The sequence below is a fragment of the Arachis duranensis genome, chromosome 10 (assembly GCF_000817695.3).
Source record: "Arachis duranensis cultivar V14167 chromosome 10, aradu.V14167.gnm2.J7QH, whole genome shotgun sequence".
NCBI lineage: Eukaryota > Viridiplantae > Streptophyta > Magnoliopsida > Fabales > Fabaceae > Arachis > Arachis duranensis.
This window is the reverse complement of record NC_029781.3, coordinates 87,127,538-87,140,923: the sequence shown is the minus strand read 5'-3', so window position 1 is coordinate 87,140,923 and position 13,386 is coordinate 87,127,538. Positions and strand designations below refer to the sequence as shown.

At 36.2% G+C, this 13,386-nt stretch overlaps 1 protein-coding gene and 1 pseudogene across 1 annotated transcript; both read right to left on the bottom strand.

The window, feature by feature from the left end:
• Positions 1 to 3,187: 3,187 nt before the first annotated feature.
• On the bottom strand, positions 3,188 to 6,426 carry LOC110276164 (pentatricopeptide repeat-containing protein At3g09650, chloroplastic-like; annotated as a pseudogene).
• Positions 6,427 to 7,330: 904 nt separating this feature from the next.
• Positions 7,331 to 12,641, bottom strand: LOC107470629 (uncharacterized). The gene is made up of 8 exons (XM_052255672.1): positions 12,401 to 12,641; positions 12,045 to 12,116; positions 11,233 to 11,638; positions 10,433 to 11,088; positions 9,678 to 10,068; positions 9,202 to 9,590; positions 8,853 to 8,933; positions 7,331 to 8,748 (listed from the first exon to the last, which is right to left on the bottom strand). The coding sequence occupies exons 1-8, from the start codon at positions 12,639 to 12,641 to the stop codon at positions 7,331 to 7,333; spliced, it is 3,654 nt and encodes a 1,217-aa protein (XP_052111632.1).
• Between the last annotated feature and the right edge of the window lie 745 nt (positions 12,642 to 13,386).

Sequence of the window (13,386 nt, the reverse complement as noted above, 5' to 3'; positions counted from 1 at the left end):
CTCTAGAGCCTCTTCAGTGGTCTTTTTCATGTGAAGAGATCCTCCTGCAGAATTATCCAAAGTCATTTTGGTGGCCTCAGTAACTCCATCATAGAATATCTGCAACTGGATCCAATCCGAAAACATGTCAGGAGGACACTTCTTTAGCATCACCTTGTAGCTCTCCCAAGCTTTATAGAGAGTTTCACTCTCTCTCTGCCTGAAAGTCTGAACATCAGTCCTCAGCTTGGTTAGCCTCTAAGGTGGAAAGAATTTATTCAGGAACTTGTTGACCACATTATCCCATGTATTAATGCTCTCCTTAGGCTATGTGTCAAGCTACTGTTTGGCTCTGTCCTGTACAGCAAACGGAAAGAGAAATGCCCGATAGACATCAGGATGGACTCCATTGGCCTTTACAGTATCACAGATTTGCAGAAAATTAGAGATGAACAAATTTGGATCTTTCTGCAAGAGTCCATGAAATTGACAATTTTGTTACACCAGAGTGATGAGTTGAGACTTCAACTTAAAGTTGTTGGCATTCACAATGGGCACAACAATGCTATTACCATAGAAAGTAGGATTTGGAGCAGTGTAGGAGCACAGAGTCTTTCTAGGTTGCTCAAGAGCATTAGGAGCATTAGGAATAACAACATTGTTGTTGTTGTTAGGATCCATGGTGCTTCCTTTAACTTCTTTCTCAGAATTATCCTTGAGACCTTCAGCAGCTCTGTAAGCTCTAGCCTGTTGTTGGCGTCTTCTACGAGTCTTTTCAATCTCAAGATCAAACTCAAGTAGAGGTTCCTTATCTCTGTTTCTACTCATAAACAAATAGAAAATAGGAAAAAATAGAAATATCTACGTCAGAGTGAAGAGAAATTTCATTGAGGTAAATTGAGTAAAAGAAATAAAATAAAATGAACTAGAATAAAAAAGTCAATTTTTAAAAATTAAAGAGAAAATTAAAAGAGAGAAAAGAAGAAAATAAAATGAATAAAACAAAGGGAGAATACTCAAGGAAATTCAAAAATTTAGAGGAAAAAATTAAACAAAATAAAATAAGAAAACGTCTAATCTAGGTAATCAAATAATGGGTAGTTGTCAATCACAGTTAATCCTCGGCAACGACGCCAAAAATTTGGTGTGGAATTTTGAATGCCACAAACTAACCTGCAAGTTCACTGGGTCGTACTAAGTAATACCTCATATGAGTGAAGGTCGATCACACGAGGATTAATGGATCAAGCAACAATATTTAAATGATTAAGCTAGTCAGACAAGCAAAAAGGAGTGTTTTGAAGTCCAATTATCATAAAACAATAATCAGAGAATTCAAGAAAGCAAACAGTGATTGGTTGGTGAAAATAGTGTGAGAAACGGTTAAGATTTTGGATATGTTCAAATTTTCGGATTAACAATTCTTATTAGCTACTTTGATTATGCAAAGATTTAACTCACAGCAAACTTTAAGTGATTAGATTCTAATTTTTTGATAATTTAATCCTCTTCTAATTCAATTAATTGCCAATTCCTTGGTCACTTAATCTAATTAGACATTTTAAGTTCAAATCCTAGTTAATAAGCCACACAAAACTCTAAAAATCCAAACATGATATGATTATATGTCACATATCACATTAAATCCAGATAGTTAGAGAGTCATGAGAATTCAGTTTCAAGCTGTTATTCAGATGATATATAACTTTTTTAAGATTTAATAAGAATTCAATTTAAAAAAGAGTTCTTTTCCAATACACTCTAATCCGTAGGATGAAGAACGAAACTAAGTCTTGAATGTAAATAAATGCATTAATCAGAAGTAGAAAACAATAGTATTAATCCATCCAAATAAACAGAGCTCTTAACCTTAGCAATGGAGGTTTAGTTGCTCATGGCGCGAAAAAACTCTAGCAAAGCAAAAGTGTAAAAGCGCAGAAGAAGAGAAAAGAGAAGAAACCCTAGGCCAAGATATCTTCTCCTTTTATATCTAATCCTAATTGATATAAAATATAATTTCTAAAATATAAAAATATCTTTTCTTAATTCAAAATTAAATAAAAGATTAAATTAAATCCTAAAGATTTTGTGCAGATTCACGTGAAAACCTTTCTTTATCTGCATGCATACTGCATACTGGTGCCAAACTTGTGTTAGGTGGTGTTTAGCGCCGCGTACGTATCAATCTCGTGCGCATTCCAATGCTTCTGGTGCCAAACGCTGGGATGTGGTGTTTGGTGCCACTATGATAATGGCAAAAGTGAGTTTTATTGTGTTCCGGTGCCAAACCCCAGTGAGGTAACGTTTGGCGCCACCTTCGCAGCTTGGAATTGATTTCTTTGCCTCTTTTTAAATTCTGTTAAATTCGTCCGAATGCTACCTATAATAAATTAAATTGCAAAACAACTCAGTAAAATTTATGATGGCTTAAAATGCTTAAATCTTGATTTAATTCAACAATTTCACATGTAAATTCACTAAAAAAAATAAAAAAGATGCTCACGCATCAATCACCTAAAGTCTCAGCACAAAAGCATAAAAGAAGCATTTTTCAATGATAAAATTTAAATAGTTTAGAGGATTTAGAACAAAGGTTGATCCACCTTTTATGATATTTTCTTTCTCAACTAATTCTTAAATATCCTCACTTGTCAGCAAAATGCCAGATAGAACAATTTTCCCTTCAACCATATTTATAATATCCCTTTCCTCTACCAAAGTAACCGGCGCAAGGGGTATTATTTTTTTGTTTGATCAACTAAACCAGCTAATAATTTACAGTTTACTAAACCCACAACTTGCGAAAGGTTGAAGTCTCATAGTGGAAAAAAATCTTTACTTTACCACTAATTTGTGTAACATGACACAAGATGTAAGACACATGGCAAAGTGGAAGTTCATTCTAATTATTTTTCATGGCTAAGTCTTAGTTTAGAATAATGCAGTTTACCTTGTTATATAATCAGTATCGCCAGGATTTCTATTAAAGAACTACTATGGTAAAAAAAAAAAAGAAAAATCATTAATACATAGGAAAGCTCTGTGTGTTGAGATGAAAAATTATTGATATAGTTAGGACTTAGGTAGTTTCTTAATCTTTTTTTTTTTTTAATATGTATGATAATAAAAATACTTCAGTTTTAATATATGATTTAATATTGTATAAGAGCAAGCAATAAGCTGTTTTTTCAATGCTTGCAATCTGCATGCAACATGACATCAATCATCGAGGTTCTGAATTTACCAAATGAAATGCAGAGCTTCGTGGTACTTTGATACGAAATGTCTACAAACAAATAAAATTTTTAGCACTTTGCAACGCTCAAAGCTGATCCTTGCATTTGGAGCTTTGGTTCTTCAAGATTGGGATCTAAATGATGATTGAGTTATTGCCTTTAAAATTGGGACAATGAACCTGCACAGATTCATTTTCTGTTAGAATTAAATTAATATTTTATGGATTCTTGCCAGCATTCTTCTTTTTGGAATTCACTTCATTTGCTTTGTATTGGTTTCTTTAATATTGTAGTACATTTAGCAAGGTTATTCCTTAGACCATGCAAGCTATTGATGAATTTTCTTGGTTGTTTTATACTTTCATGTAAACATCTACCTACTAAAACATAAGACTGAATTTTTATGAAAGATTGACAAGGAGACAGAGCCACACTCTGTTCTCCTCTCTAACATCTTTGGCAGACTTTCAATCACATTAGATAATGTACCATTCTTCCAAAAGAACTATGCTTGTAGTATGTAAATGAAATGTGTCAATTCATAGTTGCATAGTTATATGTCAATTTATCTTTAGAGTTTTACATAGTTACATGTCAATTCACACTCTTTTTTCTTTCTTTTTTCTGATATACATATTAAATTAAGAAAAAGTATGAAAAAATGATAAACTGGAGTTTATAATTGCAACATGCAGGCTATAACCACAATCACTAGTAAAATCCATGGTAAAAAATTAGATATTATCATCACCCATCAACTGCTCTAATAATCAATATCATTAACCAAATGGAGTAAGGAAAGCATCAGAAAGAACAAAGAAGAGATCCCATATCAATAATTCTCCATCAATAGTAATTAGCTTAAGCAACAACAAAACCATCCCTCCAGGGCAATAATAAAGAAGCTTGAGCTTAACGAGTCACCAACATACATTCAACTTAATATACTTCCAATTGATAGAAGGGAAATTAGGATTACTTACAGCCCTTTCAGAAGTTCTTGGAGGACCATCAAGAATCTTAATGCGAGCATGTGTCTCCTCCGCAATCTTCTTAATGAACTCTCTTTTACGTCCAATAATACATCCAACCTTCTGCGCAGGAACTAACATACGGAAGACACTCTTGCCAGGCCACCCGGGCCACTTCTTCTGGCCGCCGCCACCATCTCCACCAGTTCCCCCTACTGGTGCTGCTACTTCTGGTGGTGGTGGTGCTGCTGCAGCCTGCGCGACGGGCTCACCCTCCGCCACCTGCCCTTTGTTTTCTTCATGCTCCACGTTCTCTATCACTACTTGGTCTTGGTCTTGTTATTCTTCTCTCTCTCTTTTTTTTTTATTAACTTGGTTTCTACATTCTATAGGTATATTTCTTGGGTAACAGAAAAGTTCAAGAGGGTTCCACACTGGCCACCCTACTAACATCGTGACATTCCTCTAAATCCAATGAGTGTTTATATATGTATTTTGAGATCGCCTTCTAATGAGACCAGTCAATTAAACCAAACCAGAGGAGGTGCTATCATTATAGCCCTCAATAGGTTCTAACCTCCACTCACTTCCATAATAAGAATTTGGCAAGCCAAGCCAAAACTTAAAGGCCTCAGCAGATTTTTCCTCTCTATTCTCCTGTCTTGCCTTGCCCTTGAAGTATGCTTGCTGGTGAACATTCTTGAATGCATCTCCACATAGATTCTAGTGAACTTGGTCTTTTTTGGGGATATACCAATTTCTTTCATGCAAGCCACAATCTCCAAAGCCTTTCTAAAGAATGCAGCCCTCACACATATATCAGCCAAGGTATCTAAAAACCCTTCATCTGGCTTAAAAGGAGGAACACAAGAATTATGTTTTGAACCTTTTTTTACTATCTCCCACCTCTCCTTCACTTCATTCCAAAGCAAAAGTGCTTCTCCTGGCCTTCTTGCCAATGTGATTCCATTTGCAAAGCTTTCGTAAGTTCCCACATCAGGGTGGAACCCCTCGTCCTTCATCTTTTGAATTACTTTCTTTGCTTTCTTCAACCAAACTCAACCTGAAATACCCTTCAACAAACATGATCCATGTGATCACATCCACCTTCACTCGAGGATCATTCAACATTTCATCAAAGACCTTGTAAGCCAGCTTCGGCTGGTCAAAGAATGTGAAAGCTTTCATCATTGTCGTGTAACTATCCTTGATGGGAGCTATCCCTCTTGTTCTCATTTCATTGTAGGAGCCGAGAGCCCCAACACTGTCATCAACCAATATGCACCCATTCAATCAGTATGTTATAGGACAACAGATCAGGCTGAATACCTCCATCATCAACCATCTCCTTAATCAACTCTCTTGCTTTATCTATCTGAAATTGATTGCAATAACCCTTAAGAAGAACATTATATGTTATTCGATTCACTGCCACGCCAATCCTCATCATTTCAGAAAGAACTTGTCGTGCCCTATCCATGTAACCAGCCTTCACAAGTGCCGAAACCACGGTGGTATAAGAAACATGATTAGGAAGGCTACCGGCGCATTGCCTCTAGCATCCTCACAATATCAGTAACCCTCCCAGCTTTCATATAACCCTTCATCAGAGTGGTGTACATTCTAGTATTTGGAGCATAAGCTTTTGGCAACAACGGCAAATCATTGCAACCGTTAGATTCCATGAAATTCGGAAGCAATTTGGCAAAAACACTTATTATCCTAGAAAGATCCCTTCTTCCTTCCCTCATTGCCAGAACTAATCTCTCAGCAGTTTCTAAATCGCCAAGATCAACATAAGAGGCGACAATGCAATGCAAAATTGTGACACAAAATGAAATCCCTAATTGAAGAATCCTCTCCAAAACATAAACAAGCAAGTGGTTCCTACCAGTTCTACAACACAGCTTCATCAAAATGTTGTAACTGAATGCATCAGGAACGACGTCGTATTGAGGCATTTCATTGAATACCTGCAAGAACATGTTAGAGTCACCCAAATTGGCATAGGAATTAAGCACCGCATTGAATGCAGCGATGTCAGGCATTGATGCTGCGGCGACTACGTCGCCACTGGAGAGTTTTCGGAGGCGGCGGGTGATGCCCTTGAAAAGACGGAAAGCCTCGGCAGGGCCATTGTCATTGTAAGAAGCGAAGCGGCTGACGACGGCTGACCAGGCCTTGACGTTAGCGTCGATTTGTAGGAAATCGTTACTAACAATCTGAGTGAAGAGGAAGAATAATCAGGAAGTGTTGGATCAACAATCTAGCGGCTAGGATTAGCTTAGAAAGATGAGAGTAACTATTTGATGGGAAGTGACACGTGGTAAGAGATAAAGAGAGGCCCCGCGTGAAAAGAGAGGGAGATAGGATAGCCAGCAACCGTTGGATCGAAGATCTTGGCTGGGAGTTCAGATGGAAATCAATAATACCGATTTGTTGGAATGTTCCGTGGCGTGCATGCGAGGAGCGCTGTGTGGTCCGTGATTCCAGATGCACATTGACACTCTCTCATCTCACTCATCATTCAGAAGTCTGAAAGGCTAAATTGGTTAACTCTCTTCCTCGCATGCCTTTCTTTCCACCACCGTTTTTTTTTTTCATTTGAAGGTTTCTTGTTCTTTGGAGTTGCAGGTTTATTTTTTCCAAGCCGGTGAAGAAGAAAATTTCAATGGACAAGCATATTGTGAAATATCTTTGATCATTTTAGATAAGTAGTAGTGAAATAGCTCATGCGATGCACGGCAATAAATTAAGAAAACTGAAGTTAAACATAGTTTTTTATTGGTTGTTTGATAAAAAAATGGATTAAACAAATAGTGTAATTAAAAAGATATTTTTTAGAGCATAACCTTTATGAATGAAGATTATTAAACACCTCGCGATACACAACATTAATGGTAGAGTTTGAGTTTATCTCCATCTTATTCTGAATCAACATTAATGGTAGAGTTTGAGTTCATCTCCGTCTTATTCTGAATCAGTAATCTAATTTCATTTTTTGACTTAATTTTTGATAATGCAACATAGAATTATCCATGTGTGAAAACTGGTTTTGGTAAAAATAATCCAACCCTGGTAAGAGTTTATTCTTGACTTGTTAATTGTCATGGCAAAAGAAACTATCATTAAGAATTGCCTTTGCTAAAATTTAAATGGTAGAATCTCATTATTTAGAACCATGTTTATTCGAGGTATCAATATAACCTGACCTGATCTATTCCTGGTCAAAACCATGCACTCAATAACATGCTTGCCTATCCTTCTGACTTGTAACTTGGTACGATTGCAAAGACCGTTTGATTGGTTAATATTTCTAAGAAGCATGACAGGTACTCCAGGTTTTAATTTTAATTTATGTGGAGATATCCCTGAGCAATTTGTTGCATTCAAAACATCCATACTAAATGTATCCAACTCAACCTCCATGTTACTCTCCTCTACATATAATGAATCAGAACTCAAGTAAATCCTTTCATCACCTGGCAGTGATTCCATCATGTTGTTGTTTACCTCGTTCACTACTTCCAACGTAGGTGCAAGGATGGTACGTTCCTTGAAATAATCAGGTTCTTTACATCCAGACAAAAAATTTGGATAAACAAATCGTACCAACCTTTCGAAAGAATTGTCTTCATCAGGTATGATTAACTCATCTGGAATCAATACCTCAGATTCACCATCTGTTGAGTCACCAGTTAAACCATCTCCAATCAAAAGAATCCATTTTGCAAATTCATCGACTTCTACCTGGTGTAGTAAGTTTACCCCACTATTAAGCCTCATGTTCTTGGTGAGTTTCAATACTTTGCATCGATTCCATAGATATGATGTTATTGATGCTTGAATGATGTCTTGACGTGAACCCATAGGAATGACGGGTAGAATTTGTCTAAAATCACCACCTAATACCACAACCTTACCACCAAAAGGTTCATCCTGATTGTAGTTAGTTTCAAACCTCAAGACGTCCTTCAGCGACTTGTCTAAAGCTTCGTAACAGTACTTACTTAACATTGGAGCCTTGTCCCATATGATAAATTTTGCCTTGCAAATCAGACGGGCTAATGATGAACCTTGTTTAATATTGCAAACAGAGTCCTCGTTAATATTAAATGGTATCCTAAACCTCAAATGAGCAGTGCACCCATTAGGTAGTAAGAGAGCAGCAATACCATTTGATGCAACATTTAGCACAATATCACCCTTGCTTCTTATTACAGTTGAGAGTGCTGTATACAGGAATATTTTACCAGTTCCACCGTATCCATATAGAAAGAAGAATCCACCTAAATTTAACTGAACAGCCTTAACAATCTCATCAAATGCATGGCGTTGTTCATCAGTCATTTTCTGTATTGACTCATTGCATCGTAAATGTAAGATACCATGGTCAAAATTAAGCTCATCAATAATCATTCTATCATCTAAACCATCAATATCATTTTCACATAGGTATGGCATGGTTTTAAAATCTCTAAGTGATCTGCCATTTGTTTGCATCTGTTCTTCAACCTTTATGAGAGTGAGGTTCAGAATCTGTTCATCTGTTAAGCACAACTCTACATCCAAAAAAAGTACAAAAGAACACAGATATTGTGAAAAAATAATGTCTTAAATTGTTAATGTAAGATAAATATAGTATTCTACATATTGCATGTATTACCTTGATTATAGTGTGTCCTTCTCATTTCAAACAAAATATCATCTGCAAAATGTTTGTAGCATATTTTCCAAACATTACGGTCTAGAAAGTGTATTTGAGATTAACAAAACAACAAAAAGTCCACGAAGGTATTTAGCTGAAGCCCATGTGCTAGCTTCTAGAATTGCATCAATGAATTCTCTATCGTCATGGAGGAGACCAAGTGCATAGCATATGCCTTTAAAAGAACTATATGAAACCCCTTCCATTGTACGTATGTCTCTGAAGCTTGTACAACCACGTTGGATGTTAAGTAGAAGTCTTAAGTAATAATTTTCACCATTACCACGCGGTATATGGCTTAGCCTACCTATTGAGAAGCCTATCTTCCTTGGAACCCACATAGAATGATCCTTCTTCCATACAAATTTATTCGGAAACTCACTATATGTAAGTGCCCTACCAATTTCATATCTTTTGTTAGCAGCCATCCATGCCAATAGTTTAGTCAGCTTCCCATTGGCACGTTCAATTACATCTTCTATGCTTTCGTTGTCTCTAAAAACAATCGAATGCTCATTTGGTAGATGAAATGGAAGTCTAATAATAGCAGGTTCTTTCACTTGAATATCATAACCAAATATTCTCCAAGCTACTTCACTTGCAGATATGTAGCTGCAATCATAGTAATTACGTATTTTGTCAACAACTTGCATTCCACAACCATCATCCGATGTCTGGAAGAATGATGCAGTGACTCTATCATTTCCTTTGTGTACATATTTGAATAAGTACTTAATGGAAGAAGTTTAACATGTATGCTCGACATTAATGTGACAACCATACTTTAATAACAAAGATGGATTGTAAGGAACAATATATGAATTATCATGCAACACGTTCCTCTTTGATGTAGTACGACCATTATCAACCCTCTTGTACTTCGGAAAACCAACCTCATCAGTAATGGTCCTAACACGTAATGGCTTAGGGAAGAATTTACTGCATCTGCCATTAATCATGCATGGGCTATCCTTGTTGTACTTCCCGCAAGGGCCATGAACCATGAATTTCTCCACTACTGCATATAATTTAGGCCTAGACCTCTTATCAGGTATCTCAGTAGAAATGTGCCTACCAATATCTGAGGGTGATTTTGGCTTTGCAGATGGATGTGTGAATAAAATAATATGAGCATGTGGTAGCCCTCTTTTTTGAAACTCAATAGTGCAAACATCTGTTTACATGAAGCAAATATGAGTACTTCAATAATAAAGTTATGATTCTTAATAATTATTATATAATGTATAGAAGTAATGCAATACTTACATCCACTTATCTTACCAAAGTATTTACCATTCTTTAGGTCTCTCATCAGATTGTTAAGTTTTATCTTGAACACTCAAGATACATATCTAGCCGATCTTGTGCTTGTAAACCAGTTCTTTGTAGCAATCTTTTAATCTCAGTCCACTCGGGATTGCATGTGATAGTTATGAAGTAGCTTGGGTAGCCAGCATACTTTCATATAGCAAATGCATCTTTACAGTTGTTAAACATGTATTTAGAACCTCCAGAAAAGCTACTCAAAAGAATAATACGTTGGCCAGTGACAACAGCATCAGCTTCACCTCTAGTAAATAATTCGTGTAGGACTCTATAATTCTCAACTCTTAACTTGCATTGGCTGAATCTAAGAAAATTAAGCCTTTCAGCCTCTATCATTGTGTATGCATCAACCAAGAATTGTTGGAAAAGCCTACGTGATTGTAACAACATATGGCAATCTTGTCCTTTCATCTGAACACGATAACTAAAGAACTTTCTCATGCTTATCCTTGTCCTCTTTTTAGAACCATCGATGTTGTACCGAAAAGATGTCTCTATATCATTCCTATAACCATCCTCTGCATAGGGGAAAAGTAATGGATACTGTAAAGCAAGGTACTGAGGATGCAATACATCAATTCTCTTTAGTTGTCTTGCAGTTGACTCAATGATGATATCTCTGTCGATAATCGAGTCATCAACATCACCGACAACCAATGCAGCAACCTCAGATACTGTTGGCAGATTGTATCTCCTTCCATCCGTATCTCTTTTCCGAATCAACTTAAGCCTAACATCAGGAACATTATCTAACTTGAATCTATCCCTGGCATAACAGAACATCTTGGCGAGAGGGTTGTGTGCATCTAACATGTCTTTCAAGGTTGAGATACTTTTCCTTTCAATATTAGAAACATTCTTATTTGACCTATAAAATTTAAGTAAAATGGTGTGAGTAATTTCTATTAGTATTACATTAAAAAGTACAAATCATATTACACATAAAAGAGGATTAGTAACATAACATAGATTTGTATAATTTTGTCCTAACGGCATTGATTCTATTATCAACCTCATTCTCCGTGTCATATATTTGGCAAATTTAGGTCTCTCATTATCATTAGGGACAAAACTTCCAATAGAATGATAATTTTGACCACTTAATACAAAACTTGGAGGACCAGAACTGTTGTTAATGATATAATTAACTTTTTCAGCCATAGATGTGAATGAAAACATGGAATTGAATGATCTAATGTTCTTCCTAAACAAATGTCCTTTCTCATCATCCTGTAGATGTAAGTCTGTAAGAATTTTGGGAACATTTGTAAAGAAAGGGAGTTGAACCTTCTCATCCATGCAACATGAACCAAAGTGTGGTATTACATTCCCCTTTGTGCGAGATAGTCTTTCTTGCTCCCACATATTCGCGTTACAATATGTGCAACAACAAATAGGGTCACCAGCATCCCATAAATCTATCATAATGAGAAATGGTTTAAGTCATAGATAACTAATGCATAATAAAACTTCATTGATTCTTGAAATATGACCATAAATATAACTGTTGAAATTATCTGTAACTTAATTATGAGTTTAACTAAATCATGGTTATTATGTGATATACCTTAATCTAGATTCACATGTCGATAATTGTTGTTAAATAACTAACATTTCTCTTCAATGAATGAGTTGCTTTGTGATTGAGGAATATCATACTCATCTAGTCAAAAATAACATGCAATAATAAGGATGACTCGGCATGATTCATTTGAATTGAATACTAAATTATAAAAAAAGAGCAAAGTAATACATTTTTAAGACAATTCACTTATTAATGTGTTGTTCAAATAAATATACGATATGCCAAATAGTTTACATTACCTGGAATCTCCTTCCCAGGTAACTCAGCCTCATAATCATGCCCAATGGCAGAGTCATCGAATTCATCAATAGCTGGAGAGAACAAAAACAAAAAAGAAGTTAATATATTATTCAAAGATATCAAACCTAAAGAGCATAATTGTAAGAATCGAACCAAACCGATCGGTCGTACCGAAAAATTTGTGGACCGATCAAAAGGTCAGTCTAATTAAAATATCCAACCGTGGAGGATAAAGAACCTTTAAGAACCGATTTGGACCGAATGGTTGGTCATATACCGGTTAATCAGCAATTTAAAAAAATGGCCGGTTCACTCTACTTTTTCTAACCCCCTTCAACAAAAACCATTATTTAACGTCCTAACCCAAACTCCCGTCTGTGAAGCCCCATGATTCCTGAAGCTGAACTTTTCTCTATCCCGTTGAGCCTCCGCAGAGGCACGCTCTCACACTCGTGTTGAGCGGCCTGCCTCGTCTCGCCCCTATGTGTTTCCGTCACTGCATCGTCGCCTCCACTGTGGCTCGCCTGCACTGGGTCGTCACGTCTCGATTCTTGCTCCTGTGCGTCTTTCATCGCCGTCACTGATGCCTCATCCATTTGCCATGGTTGAACATCTTGGTTTCTCTCTTATCTGCCTGCATTCTGCAACTTGGTGCATCAGGTAGTTCTTTTTATTTTTTTCTCTTATTCATTTATTGGGTTATAATTTGATTAAGTGAGAAAGTGATGTTTATGAATCTATTATTTTTATTGTTGTTGATTATACCTTGTCGATGATTATAACTTGAATGTAATTTGTTGATTCTTGGCACTTTGGTTGAGATTTGAGTGACTCGTTTTTATACAACTATGCTTAAAAGCCTTTAATGCTTTGTGTGAAAACCTAATTTTTGTGGAGGAAGAGAAGATAAAAATTGGAAGTTCTTTTTATGAATTCATGATTGTTGTGTGGTGGACGAAATTGTGATAAAAGAGTTCCAGGCACTGTTAGAGAAGCTCACAACTCCGTTCAACTTAACCAGCAAGTGTACTGGGTCATCCAAGTAATACCTTACGTGAGTAAGGGTCGATCCCACAGAGATTGTTGGTATGAAGCAAGCTATGGTCACCTTGTAAATCTCAGTTAAGCAGATTAAATGGTTATGGGTTTCGAAAATTAATAATAAATAGAAAATAAAAAGGGATAGAAATACTTATGTAAATCAATAGTGGGAATTTCAGATAGGTGTGTGGAGATGCTAGAATCCTCTCGAATCTCTACTTTCTTATTGCTTTCATCCAATCCTTCTTACTCTTTTCCATGGCAAGCTGTATGTAGGGCATCACCATCATCAATGGCTAC

Coding starts and splice junctions, on each gene's coding strand:
- LOC107470629 (XM_052255672.1), bottom strand. CDS start 12,641: ATGGATGAGGCATCAGTGACGGCGATGAAAGACGCACAGGAGCAAGAA. Junction 9,591..9,677: donor AATCCATCTTTGTTATTAAA/GTATGGTTGTCA, acceptor AGGAAATGATAG/AGTCACTGCATCATTCTTCC. Junction 8,749..8,852: donor AAGGACACACTATAATCAAG/GTAATACATGCA, acceptor TTTTGGATGTAG/AGTTGTGCTTAACAGATGAA.